At 36.9% G+C, this 22,497-nt stretch overlaps 5 protein-coding genes across 6 annotated transcripts; 1 reads left to right on the forward strand and 4 right to left on the reverse strand.

The window, feature by feature from the left end:
* Positions 1 to 1,682: 1,682 nt before the first annotated feature.
* Positions 1,683 to 7,232, reverse strand: LOC104757266 (uncharacterized). 2 transcript variants are annotated; one of them, XM_087497293.1, is made up of 10 exons: positions 6,400 to 7,232; positions 5,961 to 6,004; positions 5,495 to 5,612; positions 5,309 to 5,423; positions 4,431 to 4,960; positions 3,747 to 3,990; positions 3,372 to 3,657; positions 2,998 to 3,159; positions 2,319 to 2,819; positions 1,683 to 2,218 (listed from the first exon to the last, which is right to left on the reverse strand). In XM_087497293.1, exons 1-10 carry the CDS (start codon positions 6,587 to 6,589, stop codon positions 1,874 to 1,876), a joined length of 2,535 nt encoding a protein of 844 aa, XP_087353419.1. In that variant the 5' UTR covers positions 6,590 to 7,232; the 3' UTR covers positions 1,683 to 1,873. The 2 variants fall into 2 exon arrangements, with proteins under 2 accessions (XP_087353419.1, XP_087353418.1); XM_087497292.1 differs by having other exon boundaries at positions 2,998 to 3,162; positions 6,400 to 6,861.
* A 406-nt stretch (positions 7,233 to 7,638) lies between these two features.
* LOC104757268 (uncharacterized) lies at positions 7,639 to 9,952 on the forward strand. Its single transcript, XM_087497294.1, has 4 exons — positions 7,639 to 8,201; positions 8,333 to 9,004; positions 9,288 to 9,330; positions 9,413 to 9,952. Exons 1-4 carry the CDS (start codon positions 8,138 to 8,140, stop codon positions 9,642 to 9,644), a joined length of 1,011 nt encoding a protein of 336 aa, XP_087353420.1. The 5' UTR covers positions 7,639 to 8,137; the 3' UTR covers positions 9,645 to 9,952.
* A 309-nt stretch (positions 9,953 to 10,261) lies between these two features.
* LOC104757269 (cold-regulated 413 inner membrane protein 2, chloroplastic) lies at positions 10,262 to 12,727 on the reverse strand. The gene is made up of 6 exons (XM_010479997.2): positions 11,695 to 12,727; positions 11,464 to 11,607; positions 11,157 to 11,252; positions 10,930 to 10,994; positions 10,635 to 10,704; positions 10,262 to 10,552 (listed from the first exon to the last, which is right to left on the reverse strand). The coding sequence occupies exons 1-6, from the start codon at positions 11,835 to 11,837 to the stop codon at positions 10,387 to 10,389; spliced, it is 684 nt and encodes a 227-aa protein (XP_010478299.1). The 5' UTR covers positions 11,838 to 12,727; the 3' UTR covers positions 10,262 to 10,386.
* Positions 12,728 to 12,859: 132 nt separating this feature from the next.
* On the reverse strand, positions 12,860 to 14,582 carry LOC104757270 (cold-regulated 413 inner membrane protein 1, chloroplastic). The gene is made up of 6 exons (XM_010479998.3): positions 14,126 to 14,582; positions 13,899 to 14,042; positions 13,605 to 13,700; positions 13,386 to 13,450; positions 13,233 to 13,302; positions 12,860 to 13,144 (listed from the first exon to the last, which is right to left on the reverse strand). The coding sequence occupies exons 1-6, from the start codon at positions 14,272 to 14,274 to the stop codon at positions 12,979 to 12,981; spliced, it is 690 nt and encodes a 229-aa protein (XP_010478300.1). The 5' UTR covers positions 14,275 to 14,582; the 3' UTR covers positions 12,860 to 12,978.
* Positions 14,583 to 14,911: 329 nt separating this feature from the next.
* LOC104757271 (protein MEI2-like 5) lies at positions 14,912 to 19,918 on the reverse strand. Its single transcript, XM_010480001.3, has 12 exons — positions 19,452 to 19,918; positions 18,582 to 18,729; positions 18,064 to 18,503; positions 17,806 to 17,964; positions 17,592 to 17,708; positions 17,317 to 17,468; positions 17,142 to 17,230; positions 16,159 to 17,056; positions 15,993 to 16,077; positions 15,846 to 15,914; positions 15,567 to 15,749; positions 14,912 to 15,429 (listed from the first exon to the last, which is right to left on the reverse strand). The coding sequence occupies exons 2-12, from the start codon at positions 18,706 to 18,708 to the stop codon at positions 15,352 to 15,354; spliced, it is 2,397 nt and encodes a 798-aa protein (XP_010478303.1). The 5' UTR covers positions 18,709 to 18,729; positions 19,452 to 19,918; the 3' UTR covers positions 14,912 to 15,351.
* Between the last annotated feature and the right edge of the window lie 2,579 nt (positions 19,919 to 22,497).

Consider the following 22,497-nt stretch of genomic DNA (forward strand, 5'->3'; position numbering starts at 1 on the left):
AAATAGACACCAATGTTCATACTAAAAATAAGAACCTTTCAAAATAATACTTTTAAATTTGGGGGACCAAAAATTGTCCCTAACCAATGCCCATGCTCTAATCTATTTGAAAGATTTGGTTGGAACTTGGAAGGTTGTCAAAAAGAAAGAAACAACAATTTTTTTAATGCGGTTTGACCAAAACAAATTTAGATGATTTCTTAATTAATGAAAGAATAAAATTAGTTGGTGCATATATCTTAAGAAGTAATGTATCTAGTTTTGGATCATGAATCTAATAATGGTAAGCTATACTTAGATTTAAAGATTAAAATAAAATTTTCATAAGAGAATGATTAAGTAAGAAGACTTGAAAGTATTGACTAATGAAGAACCCTTTTAAGGCGAAAACATTCAACAAAAAGAATAATTACATAACAAAGAAAAAAAAAAGGAAAGAAGAGAGAAAAAGTGAGCGTTGAAGTATTATGATTTGGATGGTCTCTCCACTTGTGAAATTGATAGAAGAATATTAAATTAAAAAGGAATTCAAAGATATTCATTACAAAAGGTTGAGAAAGAGAGAATCTCTAGTGAAGTGGTGAGCTGGGACAACTTAACTTCGTATTCTGTTTTTCTTTCTAAGCTTACTATCAATATGTAATCATAAATGTCAATATGTAATCATAATTTATCCGTAAAAATGGAAAATGTCATCATCAATAATTATCTTGTGTGGAGGATTTTCATGATATATAATTTGGAGATTTATGATTACAAATTGATAGTATAAGATAAAGTCGTCCACCATGTTTTGTTCTTTTTTTGAAGTGGTTGTGATCTTATTGTGTTTTTGTCTTTTTGGAGTTATGTATCATGTGCGTATGCGCATTAACACCCGACAATCTACGATAATAATCATATCATCAAATACTTTAATACTTACAATTTTATATTTCTTTTTCATTATGTTAATACTAAGGTTAAAAGTACATTAAAATTAACGAAAACGAAACTTGCGAATTTGGAAAAAATTTGAGTGTATTTTATATGTTATTAAGTCTATTGAAACTTTAAGGAAATGCGAAATCATATATTCGTACCAAAATATCATTCCAGCTTTGTGGATGAGAGGTACGAGAAATCATAATGATTACTTTCTCTAGTGTTATTGAATTGTGTGATGTATGTAAGTAATCTCTAGACCGCAATGGTCTTTGTCCGCCTAGTACGAATCCAATTCCGATGTCTACCAATTGTAATGTTGTTTAACAGTCGTCGTGGTCATCGTGCCCGAGGCTGTCGAGGTTCAGACTAGTGGATCGATCTACTGAGCTTTAGTGGTTTTACTAACTTCTTTCCTTTTACTATCTTTAATTTAAAGACTTTATAACTCAATAAGTAAATATCATCCCTACTAATAGTAATATACAATACATTCAAATTATTGACTTGACTCGACGCTCACATGTTTGCTACGAAGAAAAATTACTAGATTGGATCAATTCAGACGTTGTTGTCCACAATTCCTTCTTTGACTTATTTATACAGCTGGAGGGTTTCCAAATTCTAACCTGTTTTTTAGCTAACCAATGGCGAAAAAGTGAAGAGCAAGCTTAAAAAATTGTGTTGAGACTTGAGACCAAAGCCTAGGATGATGTTTTAACATTCAAACATTTAGACAAGAAAAGTACAAAGGCAAGAGTTAAAAAAGTTTCCTTTCTTAAGTTGCATTGATGAAATCAGAGTTGTGTGTTCCCTAAGTTAACAGAGGAGACAAACGATGATGATAAATTACATCCAGAACAGACTCATATTTTTCCTCTTTAGACTCGCCACACAAACCTCTCTATAACCGAAAGAAGCTGAGAAAAACCACTCTCTTTCTTTATTTTTAGTACGAGTTTTGCCAGAGCTGCTGCTGGGTTTGATTCGACTGTTGACCACCAGCCTGAGACCCAGCACCGTCCCTAGGGTTTTGCTGCTGGCGCTCGAGTGACATTTCAGTTTGGGACTGATAGAAATTTGGGTATCCATGAGATCCATAATGCTGTTGTTGCTGAGCTTGGCGATATCCTCCCGCTGCTTGCTGGTTCTGCTGTTGTTGTTGTTGTTGTTGTTGTAGTTGTTGGTGTAGTTGTAGTTGCTGCTGTGCTTGGAGGTTGTAGTACGTGTTAGCTGGGACACCTGACATGGTTCTGGAACCATGACCGTGATGCCACATCGCCGAGTTTTCGTTCTGAAAATTTAAACCAAAAGAGAAAAAAAAACGTCATCAAATGGTTCATGTCTGAAACCAAAAGAAAAATGGTAAGGAATTGAACATAAAGAGTAGGTACCTGCTGTTGTTGCTGCTGTTGCTGTTGCTGCTGCTGCTGCTGAAGTGCCAGCAAATGATTACTCTCTTTGTATTGAGAACTAAGAACATCTTCATAACCGAGTGCTGTACCGGTAGGAGCAGACTGTTGGTTAACAGGGAAGCTTCCAGCAGAGCCAACATTGGTTGAGTTTCCAAATCCATAAGCGGAGGCAGGCGCCGTTGCAGACTGAGGCAAATTACCGGGAGAGACATTCGTTTTGTACTGCGGAAGCAATGAGGCAGCTAGCTGGTGGTATGAGCTGTTACCAAATGTTTGCTGGAAAGCGGATGGCATATATGGATAGTTCTGAGGCATAACAGGATAACTGATCATGTTTGCATAGTGCGTTAGAGGCAATGTGGGTTGAGAGTAAGGATGCATTGGAAGCTGTTGAGGAAGAGCTGGTCCAGTAGCGATATTAGCACTAGGTAAGGTTTGCTGGGCTGGCTGCGTTGCCGGAATTCCACTGCCTCGGAGAGCCTGCAATGTAAAAGAACATAAATCAAAATCATACAAATCCAGAATCTCGAAATTCAGTTTTCGATTCTGAAGTAACTACTGCCTTTGGCTAAGTAAACACAGCAGTACCTATGTGACAACTAACAACACATTACTACTTCTGAATAGAAAAAGCTAAGAGAAACCGAAAGGGATTTACCTCTGGCATGGAATTGCTTTGGCCACCAAGTGATGAAGCATGATTGCTATTTCTTGACTGCAGAGACTGTGCAACTGAGAAAGGTGAATACTGGAACTCAAGTTCCCTCACACTTTGTGCTGTTTGTGCAAATAAAGCGTTGGGAACTGAGTGTGTATACCCCTGCTGAGACAAAAACGAACAAGAACCAATGTTAACATTCAAGATTACATGGGCATCACTTCAGAGCTCTTTCAAAAAAAATATGAACAGCTTGAATGCATTATTTAGAAAAAGCAAAACGAGATTCTTTCAGAAGCTTTCACAAATATCTAGGATTTTCAAAACCGTTAAAATTTGGTCCTGCTATGAAAAGCAACGCACAGGTAGCTTACCATCACATTTGATAACGAAGCAAGATTCTGCATCTGATTCTGTGCATTTGTCTGTGAGGCATCATATACAGTATTCATCTGCTGCTGCTTAGCATTTTCATACGCATACCCTGGCTCAGACTGAGCAAATGTGTACTGGTGCTCCTGAGCGCCCTCAGAGTTTTCTTGCTTCAAAACCTCTCGCCTTGACTCTAAAGAATCATCATAATTTTCAGTAGCAGGTGCGTGGACCATATTTCCATTGGCTGTACCTTCAAGATGTTCATCGGCATAGTACTCAGTATTTCTGCAAACAAGTAAGATATTGGTAAGTAGGATATAGAAAAAAACAGTTAAAAAATTAGAAAAAACAATAAAAAAGGAGTAACGGACTACCTTGCATCTGAATGTTCAATCTGTGGAGCTACATCAGAAGTCTCTTCTACGTTGTTGCTCAAAGGTCTTGATCCAAAACCTCCAAAGCTTCCGAAACTTAATTGCGAGCATTCTTCGGTATGGATTAGCAAATGGTTTGGAATTACAACAGCAGGTCTATCTTCTTCATGTGAGGCTTCTTGATCATGACTATCTACGGTTTGTTGTTGATAATTGGCTGGACGAGACGAAACATCATCTTCATCTGAAAAGTGATAACGAGACAGTGAATTAAAAACCATCAAGAATACCAAAAGATCCTCATAAGCTTCTGATTCTCTAACATATCTTTCTGTTGAAAATCTTTACCACCGAATTAAAAAAAAAAGAAGAACAGAAAAATTACTGTTTCAGGACAAACCAAACAACAAAGTATCTTTCATCACCCCCGGCAGGATAATAAGCCTATTTATATTCCAATGATCAATAAACACAAGCCCACCCCAATATGAACAGAAACAAAAAATATTGATCATAATTGCACACACAAGCCATCATTGTGATTCAATTGATGAAAAGACATTGTCATTCACAGCATAAACATATACCCTTCAATAGAAAAACAAAACCAGACAAACACACACCAGCATGTATATCTGAGATAAAGCAATGAGAAACATATTATAAAGATTCAAATTTTTTTACCTTTGTGGTGCTCTACTGGATGGTTCTGTGTCTGATATGGATTATCATCAAATTCTGATGAAACTGCAGAGTCATCTTCTTGAACAGAGTCAGCTTGCACATGATCGACTCCACGAGTTTCAGAAGGTTCATTTTCTGCTAAATGTATATTTTCTAACCGGTCCTTCAAATGTTGCTCTCCTCTATCGGATTGGAAATCAGCTGGACCATTGCATACCTCTGATTCTGCTGGTGCTACTGATACAGAAGATGTACGAGGTGCCAGTGGCTTCTCAATCGATGGCCATTCATCTCTAACAGGGACCTGCTGATTTGCACTAGCTTCATGCTCATGACTTATCTCAGAACGCATATTGACATTTTGCTTCATTGGCTTGTTCTGTGGTATACCCATCTTCACAATGTCAGCCATAGACCTCTGACCTGGAGCGCCAAACCATGCAGTTTGATGTCCAGAAGCCGGCTGTGATGATGATATTACATCACCCGAAGTAACAGATGACAATTTATTTTCCGTAGCGACGGAATCACTGCAAAAGATACACAGCATACATGAGACCCAAATGAAATCATGTACAAAACATAATTCAAGGAAAAATAAGCTACAAAAGTGAAATGTCTAATGAAAAAATTAAGGTCTATAAGGACCGCATTCAACTGTAATCCATGATCTTGAAAACTCAATAACCATATCTGACCTCATCATACGACACCAGAAATTAAGATTTCTCGTCAGTATACATAATTCTGATATTCTACTACCTACCTAAGCCATAATTCATATAAATTCAACTGAGTAACTAAATGAGTAACTAAATGATTCAATATGCATTCAAACTCCCAACTCCCAAAAGAAAGAGAGCTACTCAAGGGAGAACCTGTTTTGTGTCTGATGGTAGTCCGTCACTCCAGAAGCAGAAGACCAAGAAGCTGTGTAACCTTGTGGTCCACTCTCTTTCTTGTTTGTAGATTTGCCCTGGAAGTTTCCAGAATCTGAACAACAGAAGCACATAAGCATGATTCTTACAGTTAAATCTTATGTATTCAAGAGATCAAAATTATACCTGTAGAGCTGAAATGGGTAGATCCACCTCGCCCGCTATAACGATCAGAACCACCTCTAGCACCACGGTTATACGTGTTATTAGCACCACGAGGCCGAGAATCCGGTGTATCCCTAGTCTAAATAAGAAGAAAAACAAAATTAAATCAAAATGAACAAGCTAAAACAAGAGTTCATTTTATTCCAGCAAAATATCTAGAGTCAGGTACAACATGAGGACACGTTTAAAGGCACTCAGGAGTCATCCTCAGGTATAAAAACATCACAGCGACAATATTTCAATATCAGTAGATCTGTCAATGTCGAAATTGTGTACTAGAAACAAAATGTTATCACACATAGTCTAGGGATGTACTAATACACAGATTGTGCCAATAGTTTGCGTTTAAAATGCCAACACTGAACACGAAAAGGCACTTCCTTTGTCTATTATTCCATAAGAATACGAGTTAACAGGATTGACTCACCTCTTTCTTCTTTTCTTTCTTGCTCTTTACCTCGTGAAATGGATCTGAAATACAAAGAGAAAAAATAAGTATCAGTATCAGTAATAGACGCCAACTGCAACAAAGACGGGCCTTGGACAGGGAGAAACTAAAGATCATGAACGAACTAAGAAGGTAGATGATATCAGAAACCAAAACCAGCTAGAAAAGTTTGACACTTGCAAGGGGAACACAAAAACCATTAACGGAGAAGCAAGTTTAAGACAATGACTAAATGCACAAACACAAAAACAAAACTTAGTCGATTCAGAATCAAAACCCCAATCAAACCCTAATAGAAACCCTCAGAGTAATCAGTCAATTCTCTTCAGGATACATAAAAACCCTATTTTTCTTCACCAAACAAATACACACACAGAGGATTGGGAAGGAAATTAAATTAAAAATAAAAAGGAGTAACCTTGAGAGAGGAGGCGAGCAACGGCTTCGTTAGGCTCCATATTGCACTCTTTAAGCATAGCATAGATCTCAGCCTCGGGAGCGTTTACAATTTCCTTCAAGCTTTTTACTATTTCTCTAGACCCTGACGGGATATCGCTATTAGCTTTCCTCCCTCCGGCACTTCCGCCGCCGCCCACCTTATTGCTCATCTTTATCTGCCTTTTAAAAAAGCTGTCTCTCTCTACCTCTCTCTCCCTCTCTTAGATCTGAAACGAAACAACGAAAGCTTTATTTTTTTGTTTGTGTGGCTTCTTCTCTCTTTAGTCTCGCGACAATACGAAAGAAGACGAAGACGAAGAACGGAAGCAGACGGGAAGAGAGAGATGATATATCTGTAGAATGAATGAAACCCTCTCTCGATAGAAAGAGAGATTTTTTTCACCTAATTGTTTCTTTTCCTTTTTTTTTCTATTGCCTTTTCAAAATTGTTAAATTACTGTACCGGTTTTAACCAACTGTCTCATAATCAAACCGAACCAATACCACTTAATGAGATTCAGACATGGTACACTTTTGTCTAATTTTGAATTTATGTAAAGATGAGTAATGTAAGACTTTTTTTACATGTGCAACTCACATGATCAATCTTTTAAAAACTTCTTCTGTGTCTGTGTGTGACATCATCCGCATTTCTATTCTATGCCAATATTTTCGTTGGATACTACTTTTTAATACTAGCTCTCAGACATCAATCAATCTACACATGATAAGAAAAGAGTTTAAGTGACGATTGATTTGGATTTATATCGCTTCATATGAAAGATTACTAGTTTTGGATTATGAACTTTGGACAAAGTTAAGCACATGAACTTTCTAAATATATAAACAACCAGAAAGATTGTATTACGGAAAAGGTTTGTAACAAATGAAAGGAAAAGAAACACTTATTTAGAAGGGAAGAAACAACTAAAGGGAGAGAGAGAGAATCGCAACTGGGTTTAATGAGCAGATTCCTTATGTTTTTCATAGGAAACACTTTACCTTTTCGTTGTTTTCAGTTACCTACAAGTCTTTGGACTTTGTGTTGTTCGATTTAGTACGACATGCAACAGTTAAAAAAGGACCTCTCCTAGCTTATTTTTTAGCTTTATAACAAAATAATCTTCAAATGCTCCAAATATCAGGGTTGATTTAAAAAAGTATATTTGGTGAGAGAGCTATGATCTCCATATGTCATAATCTTGCTACTGATACAATTAATAAGACAGAAATTAAGTTAAGAAAATAACTAGTTCGAGTTATTTTTGTAAAATCTCTTTTTCACCACATTCCCCATCTCAGATCTTAGTTACTATCAGTCGGAGATGATGAGATTTGAAGTTTCCCACCAAGAAAGAAGGAGCTTCTTATATATTTTTTCATGTACTATAAGTTTATCTGTAAATACCTTTTCCTCTTTATGGTGTTTTCTCTTGCTTGCCGATTCTTCTAGCTTCCTAGCTATTTTCTCCTTTCTCAAGTTTTCTTATATTCTCTCCTACATGTCTTCGCATCCCTTCTCTCTCCCATCCCAAGAAATCTTTGATTCTATGATTCTCTTTTTCTCTTCATCTTTATAATAACATATATCTATCACCTGAGAGGGAACTTCTTCGCAACCATTCTTTCTTTCCTCTACCAAATCCAAAGAACTACCTGAAGACTATCTCTCTTTTTTCATCTCAAACGCTTTTCAACTATACAGAAACGGAAAGAAAATGACTCACCGTATAGCTTCTCGATGTTTCTCCATCATGCTTCTATGTCTTCTAATCACTTCACGTAATTCTCCTGCGTCTAATACATTATTAGAATAGTGAATAAGCTTTGTTTACTTTTCCTGCGAATTGTGAAATATTTTGTTATGGAAGGATGCAACGAACTGACCTGATTTTTTTTATGATTGGTTTCAGCACTAGATGTTATAGCTCAGGGTCAGGGAGGACAAGGTGATATACCAGTTGTTAATCCTACAGCTCCCGGTGGTAGTACCACCACACCAACCATAACCCAACCATCACCGCCTACCTCAACATTCCCAGGTCCAACACCAACAACTACACCAACTGGAGGTTATCCACCACTTGATGGTACCACACCAACCGGTGGTTACCCACCACTTGATGGTACCTCGCCTCCAAGTGGTGGCGGTGATGTTGGTGGTGGTTACGGTGGTGGTAATGCACCTGGTGGAGGTGGTGACACTGGTGCAGGTGGAGGAGGTGGCGGCGGTTATGGTGGTGGTGCACCTGGTGGCGGAGGAGGAGGTGACACCGGTGCAGGAGGTGGTGGTGCAACTGGTGGTGGCGGTGACACTGGTGCAGGTGGAAGTGGTGGTGGTGGCAGTGGCCAGTGGTGCATAGCGAAAGCAAATGCTTCGCCAACATCATTACAGGTGGCTTTGGATTACGCATGTGGGTATGGAGGAGCTGATTGTGGCCAGATCCAACAAGGTGCAGCCTGTTACGAGCCTAACACTATTCGTGATCATGCTTCCTTTGCTTTCAATAGTTATTACCAAAAGCACCCTGGTTCAGACAGCTGCAATTTTGGAGGGGCAGCACAACTTACCAGTACAGATCCAAGTAAGACATATTACAAATTTTTATGCAAAAGTCTACAAAGATTTTAATCATAAGAGCCAGGAAACTAGAGTTAAGTTACCTGCACAGCATCCATGTTTCCTTTGTCTTTGCTACCTATGGGTTGTGTAAGCTACTTGAGTGTCTAGAATTAGTTCATGAACCTAGTAATACTACCCCACCATATGATTCTGTCAAAGAGCTCCATAACGACTAGAGTTTTCACCTTTTACGCTTAAGATAAATCTGAGACTTGGTATTTATATCTGCTCTTACACTGCTCCAGGTAAAGGAAGCTGTCACTTCTCATCATCATCAGGAACAGTCAGGTATGTGTCTCTTTCCACTAAACTAGCGCCTTAACCTGCCAAAAAGTGACAAAAATAACAGTGATTTTTACGCCAAATGCAGCACAAGCCCACCAAGTCAAATGAGTCCACCAGATTTTAATTCCCCACCATCATCTACATACCCACCCCCAATAACAACTCCAACTACAGGCACAACTGGTTCTGGACCACCATTCGGAGTGGCAGAGCCAACAGGGCTTCCAAGTTCAGCAACACATGTGTCACATAGCCTTCTCTCAATATTTACAGCAATTGGGATACTAATGCCACTGCTCAGGGAAAATTATCTTTAAACAGAAAACGGTTTCAGGATCTCAATCATTCTCTGCGAATTATGAGGCGCGTTTTCCATATCTACCATCACGATATATGGAGTTTGAGAAAGCAGCCGTAATCAGCAAGAAGATTTGAATCCAAGACCTTACTCTCACCATTTGTTGTATTGCTATAGTTCATCACTGAAAGTATTTATATTTAGTAGGAGATATTACAAAATCAAAGGGCTTAGGATATATACATTCTTGTAGACACATTAAGCATAATGTAACTCTCCACAGTTTTAGAAAATAAAATACTTAGGGAACGGTTAAAAAATACAAAAGCAATGTCAGACATGATTAATTATGCAAAGATATAACAGAAAATAATATAAAAGCTACTTCAAGTAGCTACTTACCTGCAGCATTCCAAAACAGGTAGGCACACCGACAATGATAGACAAGCTCCATGATACCTGCAGCATTTCCAAACAGTTTCTAAAAGGATGACAATATCCTTTATATGCACTTTCCAACTCATGATCTCATAAGTAAAAGTTTTTGATCCAGTTCCTTGTGAAATCATACGCGACTAAAATATCAATCTGTTAGCAACGAATAGTGCGAAATACAAGCATCTCATAACGAGCGGATAAATGCAAGCACGATTGAATTGAGTACTGGAATGGAGCAAATAAAACAGGACATTATCTCTTGTGTCTTCACACACATTGTTACAGTGATTTCTACAGATGATTCCTTTTGTCAAGGAGCATAGTTATATTAAGAAAAGGATAGATACAACTGTGACACCAATTATTGCTACAGTGGCAAGAACTGAATTCTGATCAAATGCTTTCTGCAAGCTGCCTGCTCGTGAGAAATGCTGGAAAGCCAGAAAACAAGAGATCGCTAAAGAAAGGATAGCCCCTTCTTGTTTCCCTCTGCATGTTTATGAATTCAATAAGTTCGACTAAAGAAAAGAATTCCTTGATCTCAAAGACATTACATTCGTAAGACTCTAACCTTATGCTCATAACTTGATATGGCGCGACAATCACCAAGAGTAATGCTATAAATGGCAGCTCAAGTTCACCTATAAACAAGTCATTTTATAAGAATTACTAATTTACAAACAAAGGCATGCATACTCTTCTGCAAGTTGAAGATCTGAGTATCTGACAAGACATGCGTTAATTCTGTCAGCATTACTTAGTATGAATTTCATTCCCTTTTTTCCAGTAAGTGGCAGTTGAACAGAAAAATCCAGTACTGGAATTGAACAGCCTATGTCCTAACCTACTAGAAGACAAATACAAACCTGGGAAAGGGAAGAACAGTCGAGTAAGAAGCGCCAGGAATGCTGCCCAAATGCCATACTCACCCCTGCAAATCAGATATATGAGTTTTAAGATTTAATGACTTCAAGATGGCTATAGGAGCATGCAAAGTTCTCTCATCCAGCATAACGAAAAATAAAGGAACAAATTCACAAGCATTGGTAAAATATAAAGTTATCGTAAAGACATCCATGAAGAAAAAGCTTACTTCATCCAGGAGACAATGCCCATTGGTGCTTGTAGAGCGAATAGTGGAACAACAAAGGACTTATGAATACCAGTACCCCTTGTAAGCATCAATGCACTACAAAATAAAACACCATCCAGTATAATAACATTGAACTTACACTATGCAATTCTCCACACATGATTCCAAGACAGTCTAAACAAATATACACAAGCTGGAATTCCTAAATGCTACAAGCCTACAACATCCAAAATGGAGCTAAACTTCTAAGGAATTTCACAGATCAGCATTTTTTTAACAGTTGATGAGAGTGGGAGATCAATCATACACGCAAGAAATGGTGGAGATCCATTGTAGATTATGAACAGACAACATCGGAGTAGCATAACAGACCACACTCGATCCTCTCTTCCGCCGCTTCTCAACCTTGGCCGACACTGAAGAAGCCGTTCGCTGACGATCAGATGATAACCTGCCAACCAGAACGAATCAAACAAAAACCAATTCCAAGTGTTTGAGAATTTGAAATCGCGTGTTAATTGAGTATCTAAATACCTACCTTAGCGGATTGAAGGAAACAGCACTCGCACTGTGACTTAGACCGGAGAGATTTGAAATACGAGGCCGGAATTTGAGAGAGAGACAGGGTTTGTGGTGGTGGAGAGAAACGATCCGGGACGATGAGAGACACAGACTCGCCATTGTATTTGTTTAGTAAGTAGTGTAACACGGTGGTGGAAAGCTGACGGAGGAGTGATCATTCCGTTAAATATTAATCATTTAATACATAATCGTTACGTGGACGGTGTAGATTTCGCGGCAAATACTTCAAAGAATCTGAAATCTCCACCGTTGTTTGGCATCAAATCCAATGTAAATAACCACGCAGGAATATTCCACGTCAGCTTTAAAATATCCCAATTCACAGGACTGTTTTTAAAATAAATTTTTTTTTTTGGAAAAATTATAAACAGAATAATAAAAACCAAAATACAGGTTTCGTTCTATATACTTGTCAACCGGATGGTATTTTGTTGCTAGCCATCTACTAGCTCACTTTGGCGGCTCTTTTGAGTTGTGGCTTTGGGTTTTAGGCTTAGTAGTGGAATCGTCTTCAGCTGTTCTGTTCTCTTGCGAAGAGGTCACCAATTTTGATTCTGTAGATGGTTAAAGCTGGGTCGACGAGGGTCTGCGTGTAAGAGCTGTTAGTCTTCTTTGGCTTGTCTCAGGTCGAATCTCAAGGTTTCTTCCTTGTCCCTAGTCTGGCTCGCTTTCTCTCGACTTGTTTGTGCGACTGGATGGTTGTGGCTTCTGTTTCTCTGATGTCAGTTTACTTTCGTTCCTGCCGGTGTTGATGATGGTTTGTTGACGGTGTGCTATCATGGTTTATAGCACTTCCGGTCTTATTGGTACTCTCCGGCTTTTACAGGTTCTATGGAAAAGCTTGTGAGCTTCTTTCTGATTCAGCTGGGCAGTTTTAGATCTTTGATTTTTGTTTATTCCTTAGTGACATGTTTTTCTAGGTTGTTTAGTCTTTGTATCTTTGTTTCCGGAAGTTTGTAACTCGCCGGCTTATGTCTCTGGAAATGTGTAACTTGCCAGCTTAAGCTTCCCTTGTTTGGGCTTAGTGCTTCCCTTGTTTGGGATTAGTCTTAGGTGATTTTTTTGTTTTCACCTTTTTGTATGTTCAATGATAATATAAACGACAAAAAAAAAACAAAAAAAAGACCAAAATACAAGCATCACATCAATGTATCAGCATTTACAGCACATTTACAGCACATTGATACAGAGATATTTTTTACAGATGATGAGAGTCTTTTTGTGGAGGAGCAAATTAAGTTTATAACAAGAAAAGAAGGGATACAACAGTGACACCAATAATTGCTACAGTGGCAAGAACTGAACTCTTCTCATATGCTTTCTCCAAGCTGCCTGCTTTTGAGAAATGCTGGAAAGCCAGAAAACAAGAGATTGCTAATGATATGATTGCTCCTTCTTGCCTCCCTCTGCAAGTATACATATGAAGAAATCAATCTCAATTAAATGAAACCTTGATGATCACAAAACATTACATTCTTTAAGATATATTCTAACCTTATGCTCATAACTTGATGTGGAGCAACAATCACCAAGAGTAATGCAATGAATGGCAGCTCAAGTTCACCTATAAACGAAGGCGTTTTATAAGACTTACTACAAGACTATAACTTCATAGCATGTAACCCCTTAAAGACGATTAATACTAACTTGGAAAAGTAAAGAACAGTCGAACAATAAGCGCGCTGAAAGCTGCCCAAACGCCATATTCTCCTCTACAAATTAAATTAGATTCAGAAGGTTAAGGTTAATTAATAAGCTTCAAGATGGCTGTGAGAGCACGCCAAGTTCTCTCATGTACGTACAGAATAATAACAAAACAAAAAGAGAAACTGCATAACAAAAAGCAACAAACATTAAAAGGCTTACTTAATCCAAGCGACAATGCTCGATGGTGCGTGTAGAGCGAATAGTGGAACAACAACGGACTTTTGGATACCAGTACCCCTTGCAAGAATCAATGCACTATATATATATAAAAGAAAACACCATGATCAGAATAATCTCTGTTATACTGCCGACGTTATATATCATGAAACAGAGGAAACTACACAATCATCTATCGCAATTCTCTTCTAGGGAACACTCATCGTCACATTTTTTTCACCAGCGGTTATATATGTGTTAAGAAAGTAAACGAGAGAGAAAGAGGTCATTTCATACATGCAAGAAAGAGCTGAGATCCATTGTAGATTATAGACAGAAACCGGAGAAGCATAACACACCAAGCTCGATCCTCTCTTTTGCCGTTTCTCAACCCTCGCGGACACCGTAGCGGTTCTTGTTCGATGACGATCAGCCAACAACCTAACACAATTTAAAAACGACTCGTAACAATCGAAAGTTATACCGTTTGAGAGTTTTTTCTAGTGAGATCTCTAAATATATACCTTAACGGATTGAAGGAAACAGAACCCGTAGTAGCGTGACATATACCGGCGGAGAGACTTGATGAACGAGGCCGGAGTTTTAAAGAGAGAAAAGTTTTCTGGTGGTGGAGAGAGACTACTCGGGACGATGAGAGACAGAGACTCGCCATGTGTATTGTTTACTAGCTCGATGGTGTGGTGTGTGGAAGGATGACGGAGTAATGGTTCTGTTAAATATGATGGTTACGTTACGTGGGACGGTGTGGATTTCGTGGCAAAATGCTTTTAAAGTGGAGCCAAGTGTACACGTGATTGGAAAACGAGAGTCCTTCACTATCAAATAAAGAATCTTTGAATCTCCACCGTTGGAATCAAACTCAAATGCAAATCCACCGCACCTAGGAATAAGATGATTCCATGTCAGCTTTAACATATCTAGTTCATGGCACCATGACAAAAATTCATGTCGATCAAAGATAATTTTAATTATTTTTGTCTTTTAAAGTTTATTACAAAAATAGTTTAAAGATAGTTTAAATACTTTAATACAAAAATATTGTCATACTCAATTGATTATTTACTTTGGGTTTGAAACTTCTTTTTTTTTTTGACCATAAAAAGTTTGAAACTCCTTTTTTCTACCAAAAATATTCGAGTGATAAGCCAGTTTTTGATGCCGACATAACTCCTTCAGTTTCAGCCTTTCAATCATGTTCTTTGATTTCAGCCTTTCATGTACGTTCTCTTTTTTTTTTTTTTGCTATATCCTTGTTTTTTTGTTATCCTTGTTCTCTTTTTGCTATCATGTTGATTAGACTTGACTTTTTTTATCAATAAAAATACACAAGACTGAAAGAAGAAAAAAAAAACAAGAAAAAATACAAAAGATATGAGAGTACTCTTTTTTTTCTTACTGTACAAATTGCCAAAGCTTATAATAGAAGTAACAAGAGTTACAACATAATACCCACATAAAACCGAGTATTCATGGTTTTTTCCTTTTTACATATACTCCATGGAACCAAAAAAAAAACATGAAGAAAGAAAAAAAAAAAAAAAACAGAGTAAATACTCTCCCACAGCTGCAGGCAGCATTTCAAACCTGCAAATCGAAAACACACTCTGCAGGGTGCTGCATCAGCATCAGTTAACTCTGCCTTTTCACCAATATTTACGGTTAAAATTAGTACTTCGGAAAAAAAAAACAGCCATATCACAACACTCAAAAGTCTTCTTTAACTCTTGTGTCAGCTTCTCTCTCTGGCATCATCATCGAGCTGAGAGTCAAGGAGATCCACATTCTTACTTTCCTCATCAACAACAACCTATAAAAGACAACAAACAAAAACACCATAACAAGTCTAAATATCATCTCTAACCACAGTGCAGGCAGTATGTACTAACTTCCTTACTGATTATCTGGGTTGTGTAGTTGTTTCAGACCAAAGAGTAATGTTTTTACCTGTTCAACAGAGTCTGGATTGTTAGGGGTGTCGAAGATAATAGGACGACAACGCATATCTTCATTCATCAAGCTTGAGTTCTGAAAATGGGCTATAAGGGCAGATTTTCCTTGTATCCGAGCATATGCTAGTGAAGCTACTTTCTCACTGTTAAACTTCTCCCACTTCTTCCCGTTAAAAGCCTGCAAAAATGGATGTTTCTGTTAGTTCGTATTCCAAGTGATCTTAACTAAATTAAACAATATCTTAAATGAAAACTGAGAGAGACGGATAGATACCTCATAAAATGGAATGATGAGTTCTGGAGAGAGCATATTGATGAATGCATAGCCAACATTGCATTTGTTCTGCAAACCAAACAGTTATTAACCGTGCGTTGATCAGTTAAGTGAATTTAAAACTTTGAAGTACTAATGAATCTTTACCTTAAAATCAATGGGCAAATACAGAAAGTTGTAAGTTCCTTGGTTCTTTTCATCAATCGCAGCTAACAACATCTTTGAGGTGTATCTGTTGATAACATCATGAAAGAAACTCAATCAGGAATCAGGCTGTACCTTATAGGTAACAATAAAGAAAAGAAAAGCTTACTTATTTGGAATGTTTTTAATCATCAAGGTGGTTCGAGAATCCTCTCCTTTAAGAATTTTGTCCAAATCAAGTTGAAACTGTTTCCTGCTTTCAACTTGGATCGAATTGTTCTCGACTCTACGAGGCCTTCCATTTTCATACAAACCGTCAAAGCCAGAGGTGACCCGTCCTGGGTTTAGACCGCTGCTTAAGAACATGGGGGTGAATCTTGGTGAAGACATCATTCTGTAACTTGAAAACCCGTTTTCAGTCATGCTTCCAGGGTTAATGATCCCGTTACTTGTCATTTTTGACGGGAAACTTCCACCGTTGAGACCCATTCCGCTCATTCCTTGAAGACCAACACTGTTCATGAACAAAGTGTCCTTTGAAGACTCTGGGACGAATCCAAAATGCTTTTCTAGAGGAACACCAGATGGTGCAGACCCAACATGGAAGTGATGATGACTACGAGTTTGATTCTGATGCTGATGCGGAAATGGAACAGATCGGTCTACCCGAGCTGAGAAGAGTGGATTCCCAGTGGATGATGTTGACCAGACCGAGGAACTTGAAGGTTCAGAGCGTGTGTTAGGACTTCCCCAGAGAAACTCTGAACCAGACAACGTCTCAATTCCACCTCCATTTGAGATCAAAGGACCAGAAGGAGAGAGATTTCCGGTGTACTTGTTATCCAGCTTTGGCTCTTGGAACAAAGGTGATGACTGTTGGAAGACGTTGCTACCAATTTGAGTCCTGCCAATGGGTGCAAGCTTCGAGCTTGGTCCTTGTGAATTTAGAGCAGACGCCAAACCAGACAAGTGGCTGTTCCTTGTAGGACTTAACCCGAAAACGGGTGACCTGCTAAGTACACTTTGAAGTGGACTACCCTCCACAGGACTATTCAGCAGCCAGTTACCTGCCACCAAATCAAACAGTTTTAGCCTTTGAGGATGTCAAAATTACAATTTTGTTTAAAGAGAAGCATAGAAAAATATACTCACTTGGAGGAGAGTTTGCCATGGGTGAACCAATCATAGGTAGGTAATGCAAATCATCGTTTTCAAGTTCTTGGTTAAGTTGCAACATCAGGCTAGTAGAGCAAATAATTAATGGTCAGACGTAAGAAATATAATGGCATTAATTATTGTATGTAGCAGATCCAAGAAAGATACAAACCTTCGACGAGCTCCTCCAGGGCGACTAGGTTCAACCTTTATACGTTTTCCTGCAATCTCACACCTGTTTAATGCCTTCAATGCTGCTTCAGCACCTCGAACATCATAAAACTCGACGAATTTGTGATGCCTCTTATGTGGTGTTTCCCTTATCTGGTTTTCAGGAGGAAAAAACAGTACTTAAAATGGATGTTCTTTTTCTTTCAAACCAGCTCCACAGTATCAAACACACTATTATTGTCATAAAAAAATAAACAGAAAGATATCTAAACACACCTCTTTGATCTCGCCATGTGCACCAAAAATACCATGCAAGTCATCATTAGAAATTGAAGGATCTAGGTTAAAAACCACTAATGTCCCCTGATTCATATCTTTCTCAGATGGATTATCCTACAGATACACAGTAACAGGTACAATAGAAGCAACTTAGAGCTGCAACAAGAATCGTTGACAAAGTTAAAAAAGAAGTAAAAAACCACTAGCAAACCTTGGGAATTGAGAAGTGAATATCCAGTTTTCTCCGTCTTAATGGCTTATTCTGTAAAGACCGCATAGCCATCCGAGCAGAACGAATGTCATAATAAGATATCATGACAAATCCCCTATGCTTGCAAGTAGTATAGAGCGTTCTAATGTCACCGTATTGCTGCCACATCACAAAAAATAAACATAACCCATCAGTGTCTGTAGAGTAAGCTTGCTAAAACAAATCCAACAGTGTAAGGTCAATGTAAGTTGAAGATACCTCAAAGAGAGTTCTGAGTTCAGAGTCCTCTACATTACTGTTAATATTCCGGACAAACAATGTTCTCGAGGGGTGTTCACCGTAAGGATGCTCACCAGCAACTGTGCCAGCACCATTTTGAATATTGAATTGCGGAACTGCGTTTCCACCAAGACTTGAAAGGGACAATCTTGGAGGACCAGACATGCTCATGTTGTCCCGAAAATCAGTGTCAAGTTCCATACCTCCTCCACTACCAAAAAGATCGAAATCATCAGCATCTGGTAACTCGCCGAGTTCAAGTTCATCCATCATCCCTGCCAATAGATCTTCTTCATCAGGAAGCAGGTTTCCAATGGAATGAGATTCAATGTCATCAACACTTTCGTGAAACTTGTTAGCACGAGAAACAGCCGTATCATCTATCCGTGAGAAACCATCTCTGTTGTCACTCATTTGCACTGCAAAAAACCGCAAACTTTGTAAGCAAAAGAGAGAAGATATGTATACATAATGATTTAAGGGAATTTGGTTAGTACGTTTTCCATGGGGAAGAACAGGTAAAGAACTGGAGAACAAAGTAGCATCGCTGGAGGGATGATGGTGACGACCAAAGCCAGGGAGAATCCCCCAAGCTCCAGCCTCAGCTTCGTGTGGTATATCCATACAGCAACTTCTTTCTTTGATCTGCTTTGCAAATTTTTTTTTTTAAAAAAAAGCTCATCAGCTCATATATATAATCATATTCAAACTGGAACCAAATACATAAAAAAAAAAACTTCACAGATCAGATATATATATAATAAGTTAATCAACAAGATAGAAGAGTGAACAACACATAAGAAATCTCTAAGTCATGTGTTAAAAAAAGTAACATGCAAGCAAGAAAGATTGATCCAAGGAAGAAATCAAAACCTTGAGCAATACAAGATTGTGTAGAAACCAAACTCTAAAAAGCTCCGATCAGAAAGTAATCTTTTTTTTTATTTTCTTCTTCGCTGGTGAAGCAAGTTGAGTAATTTGACTAAACACAACAGTCAACTAATGGAGCTTGAAACTCAATATACCAAATAACTAAAAGTCGCAAATCATAATAAAAAAACACAGAACTGCTGCTTGGTAAAAAACATGAAACTAATCGAATTAGCTCTGTTCTATGCTCCGATCATCAAAAAGTTAAAACCTTTTTGAAGTCACAGTAATGATCGAAATCGCCGACATAAACAAAAATAGAGAAACCATTTAAGAAATAGGGGTTTAGACTTATTTAGACAAAAACCCAGAACAAAAAAGTGAGGAAATTTCAGCAGAGAAGAAAAACAAAAAATAAGCAATCAATTGGTGAAGAAAAACATCAAAAACCCAGAAATCAAAAATGGGAAAAAGTGAGAGAGAGAGAGAGTTGATACCTGAAAAATGTGCAGTTACCAAACACCGACGACGACGATGATCACCGATACAAACGAAGCGCACAGAAGAGAAAAAAAAAAGAGAAGAATCTCTCTACCAACCAACCAAACAAAAATAAAAAAACCCCCTCAAAGCACAGAAACAACAAAAATAAAATTAGAGAGAAGAAGGAAGAAAATTTGGACTTGTCTCTTTAATTTTTTTTTCTGGGGTTTAATAGAAAAGAGAGAGAGAGAGAGAGAGAGAGAGAAGAAGAAACAACAATAATGTGAGAGAGAAAGAAAAATAAAAATAAAAATAAAAAATGAGAGAGAGAGAGAGAGAAAGGATTGAGAATGATTGATGTGTCTAAAGGAGGTTTTTTTTTTCTTAACTGTATTTAAATACATTTTTTGAGTCCGATTTTTTTTTTTTTTTTTGTATTTTTACACTTTTTTATTTTTATTATTTATTTACAAGTAAGTATGATTTTGACACTTCCGTGTTTATCTCTGTTTACATGATCTTTATTCTTTACAGTAACTCTATCCATAAATGATAAATATTTTCAGATTGAGTATTTTATTTTGTCAACGTATCTGTGTGTTTAATATGCTTTTATTTTTTTTCTAATCCTTCACATTTACTACTAATCTATATAATGTAAATGGGATTATGGATGGATATACCAACTAAATATTTTAGATTCGTTTTCAATTGTAATCTATGTTCGCATTTCCATATATATATATATATATATATATTTCAGTTTTACATGATATTTTTCGACAAGAGTTGATCCATAAGATTAGAAAAATGTGAATTAAAAGTTAAATGAAATCTGTGTGCCTTTTGTTTTGAACGAACAAAAGTTTATGTATATCTTAATCGTTAACAACTTAAATTTGGAAAATATATAACTGATGGCTTTAGAAAGTTTTTAAATCATCATAGTACCCCCATAAATTATTCGTAGCTTCTTCTTACATTATCTTAAACATTATTATTTTTATCAAGTTGGATAGAAACGGACCCAATATGTTTTGCTTAATTTGACTGAGTAGTATTAATTATCATAAGTAAAATACCAATACATGTTGTCGACTCGCGCGGATGGTGAGGCACACATTGTCAACGTCTCACATATTAACCCCTAGTATAATACTATATGGTTTAGTGTAACGTCCTACATAAATACATACGATAAAACAACAAGTACTAGTCGATAGAATCAATTGGCATTGATCTTACGCCATACCCAATCATCAAATAGACTTATATTTGACCAAGAAATGCTACATCTTTCTGATACGTTAGTTGGTTAGATGAATATTTATTTCAAACATACTATATAGTATTAGTTTATTATTTTCCCCTTATCTCAGATCAATGATTCAAATCTTTTTATTCTATAGTATCGAACGTAACATACGTGACAAAATTATACGCGGGGAGGTCGGAAAAGTCGAAAAAATATCTTTTAGTAAAAAAGTGCCATGGATAAATATAGATAAGGTTTTCTATTTATATAGAGAGTCCCATAACAATTGAGATGTCAAGTCATCGTCCACAGAATGAAGAAAATAATGCAGCCTTGTGTATTCCCCTCCAATTATATCCATTTATACTTCCGGACCTATAATTAATAATTTTCTATGGACGTTGAAATATACGTGATGATAAGAACTACTTGCTATGTAAGATGAATTGCTTAATAATATTCACGGATTCGAAGCGTCGTTTAATGAATGTAAAACATGTTAAAAGAAGATTAATAGATAATTAGTGAAATTCAATGAATAGGACCGAGTCAGCATGATGACTATAGTTTATTACAGAAATTAAACAATAGGTAATTTGCTAAGAAGTTTAGATAAACTATAGTCATCATGCTGACTGGACCCGTTAAATTATTTTATTTTTATTCTTTATTGCTAGTTTTATTTCTTCACGTTAGAGCTATACATACTTTATAGTATAGTACAGAATCCAAAAAGAAAAATGAAGAGGTTAACATCATAGGCTCACTTGGATTAACATCATAGACTTCGTTTTTTTTTTAATTAATCTGATCCACAATTTTTCTAGTCTTATTGCTTTACGGCTTGGGTGATGTTTTTTATTTAAAAAAAGAGGATATTGCGAAGACACGTCAGGATAATCTTGAAGCATATGCCATAATGCTACTACCATGAATCTTTTATAAGATAAACCAGTAACTTTTGAATAATCCAAACTAGTGTTTGAAATATAATCCAGTATAGAAGAAATGATATAAAAAATGAATATTCTGCTTATACGTTAAGTGGTAAGATTTGTTATTATTGTAGAACCAAGGAAAAAATATTGTAAACTGCAGTGACTGATTCAATCCTGTTATAAATTATATCGAGCTCAGTTCATAATATTATGAAAGTCCAAATTTGACATGGTCTTTAGTATTGCTCTTTTATGTGGTTGAAAAAAAAAAAAAAATTTGAAAAAAATATACAAGTAAAGTTTAGGTGTGACGTAAATAAAAGGCATATAAAACTTGGAATATTTGTACTTTTTCTCCGGATATATAATTACATTTTTGGAATTTAGATATTATTTGATTTCTTGAAAAGATTATTAGGGCATTGGCTTAAAAAAATCCCATAGCCATAGATGACAGTTGCGTACGGACGTCACTTGTAGATTGTGTACTAAAATAGTTTGGGTTCGTTTCGGTTTTTAGCAAAGTTAACTTGTACTTTTTTCTTTTGTTTCCTTGGTTAAAAGGGTTACTTGAACCAATTCTATTGAAATATTTGTACTACTAGAAAATTAGCTCAATTCATTATGTACAAAATTACAAATGGAGAACTACAATATTTTGGTTTGATGTCGAGAGAGGGGTTTGGTAAAAAACAGAGTCGCTGTCTGAAGGACGTCCGAGTGTAAAGTTAAAAGACCTTCGTTTGCTTTGCGTCATAGAATACAAATTCATTCTTATTACCCCCTCATGTTTCCCTTTTTCTTAGGGTTCTAAAATGAATACGCAAACTATATTACAATCATACATATGTACTTAATTCATTACTT

The sequence above is a fragment of the Camelina sativa genome, chromosome 17 (assembly GCF_030686135.1).
Source record: "Camelina sativa cultivar CO46 ecotype springtype chromosome 17, ASM3068613v1".
Classification (NCBI taxonomy): domain Eukaryota; kingdom Viridiplantae; phylum Streptophyta; class Magnoliopsida; order Brassicales; family Brassicaceae; genus Camelina; species Camelina sativa.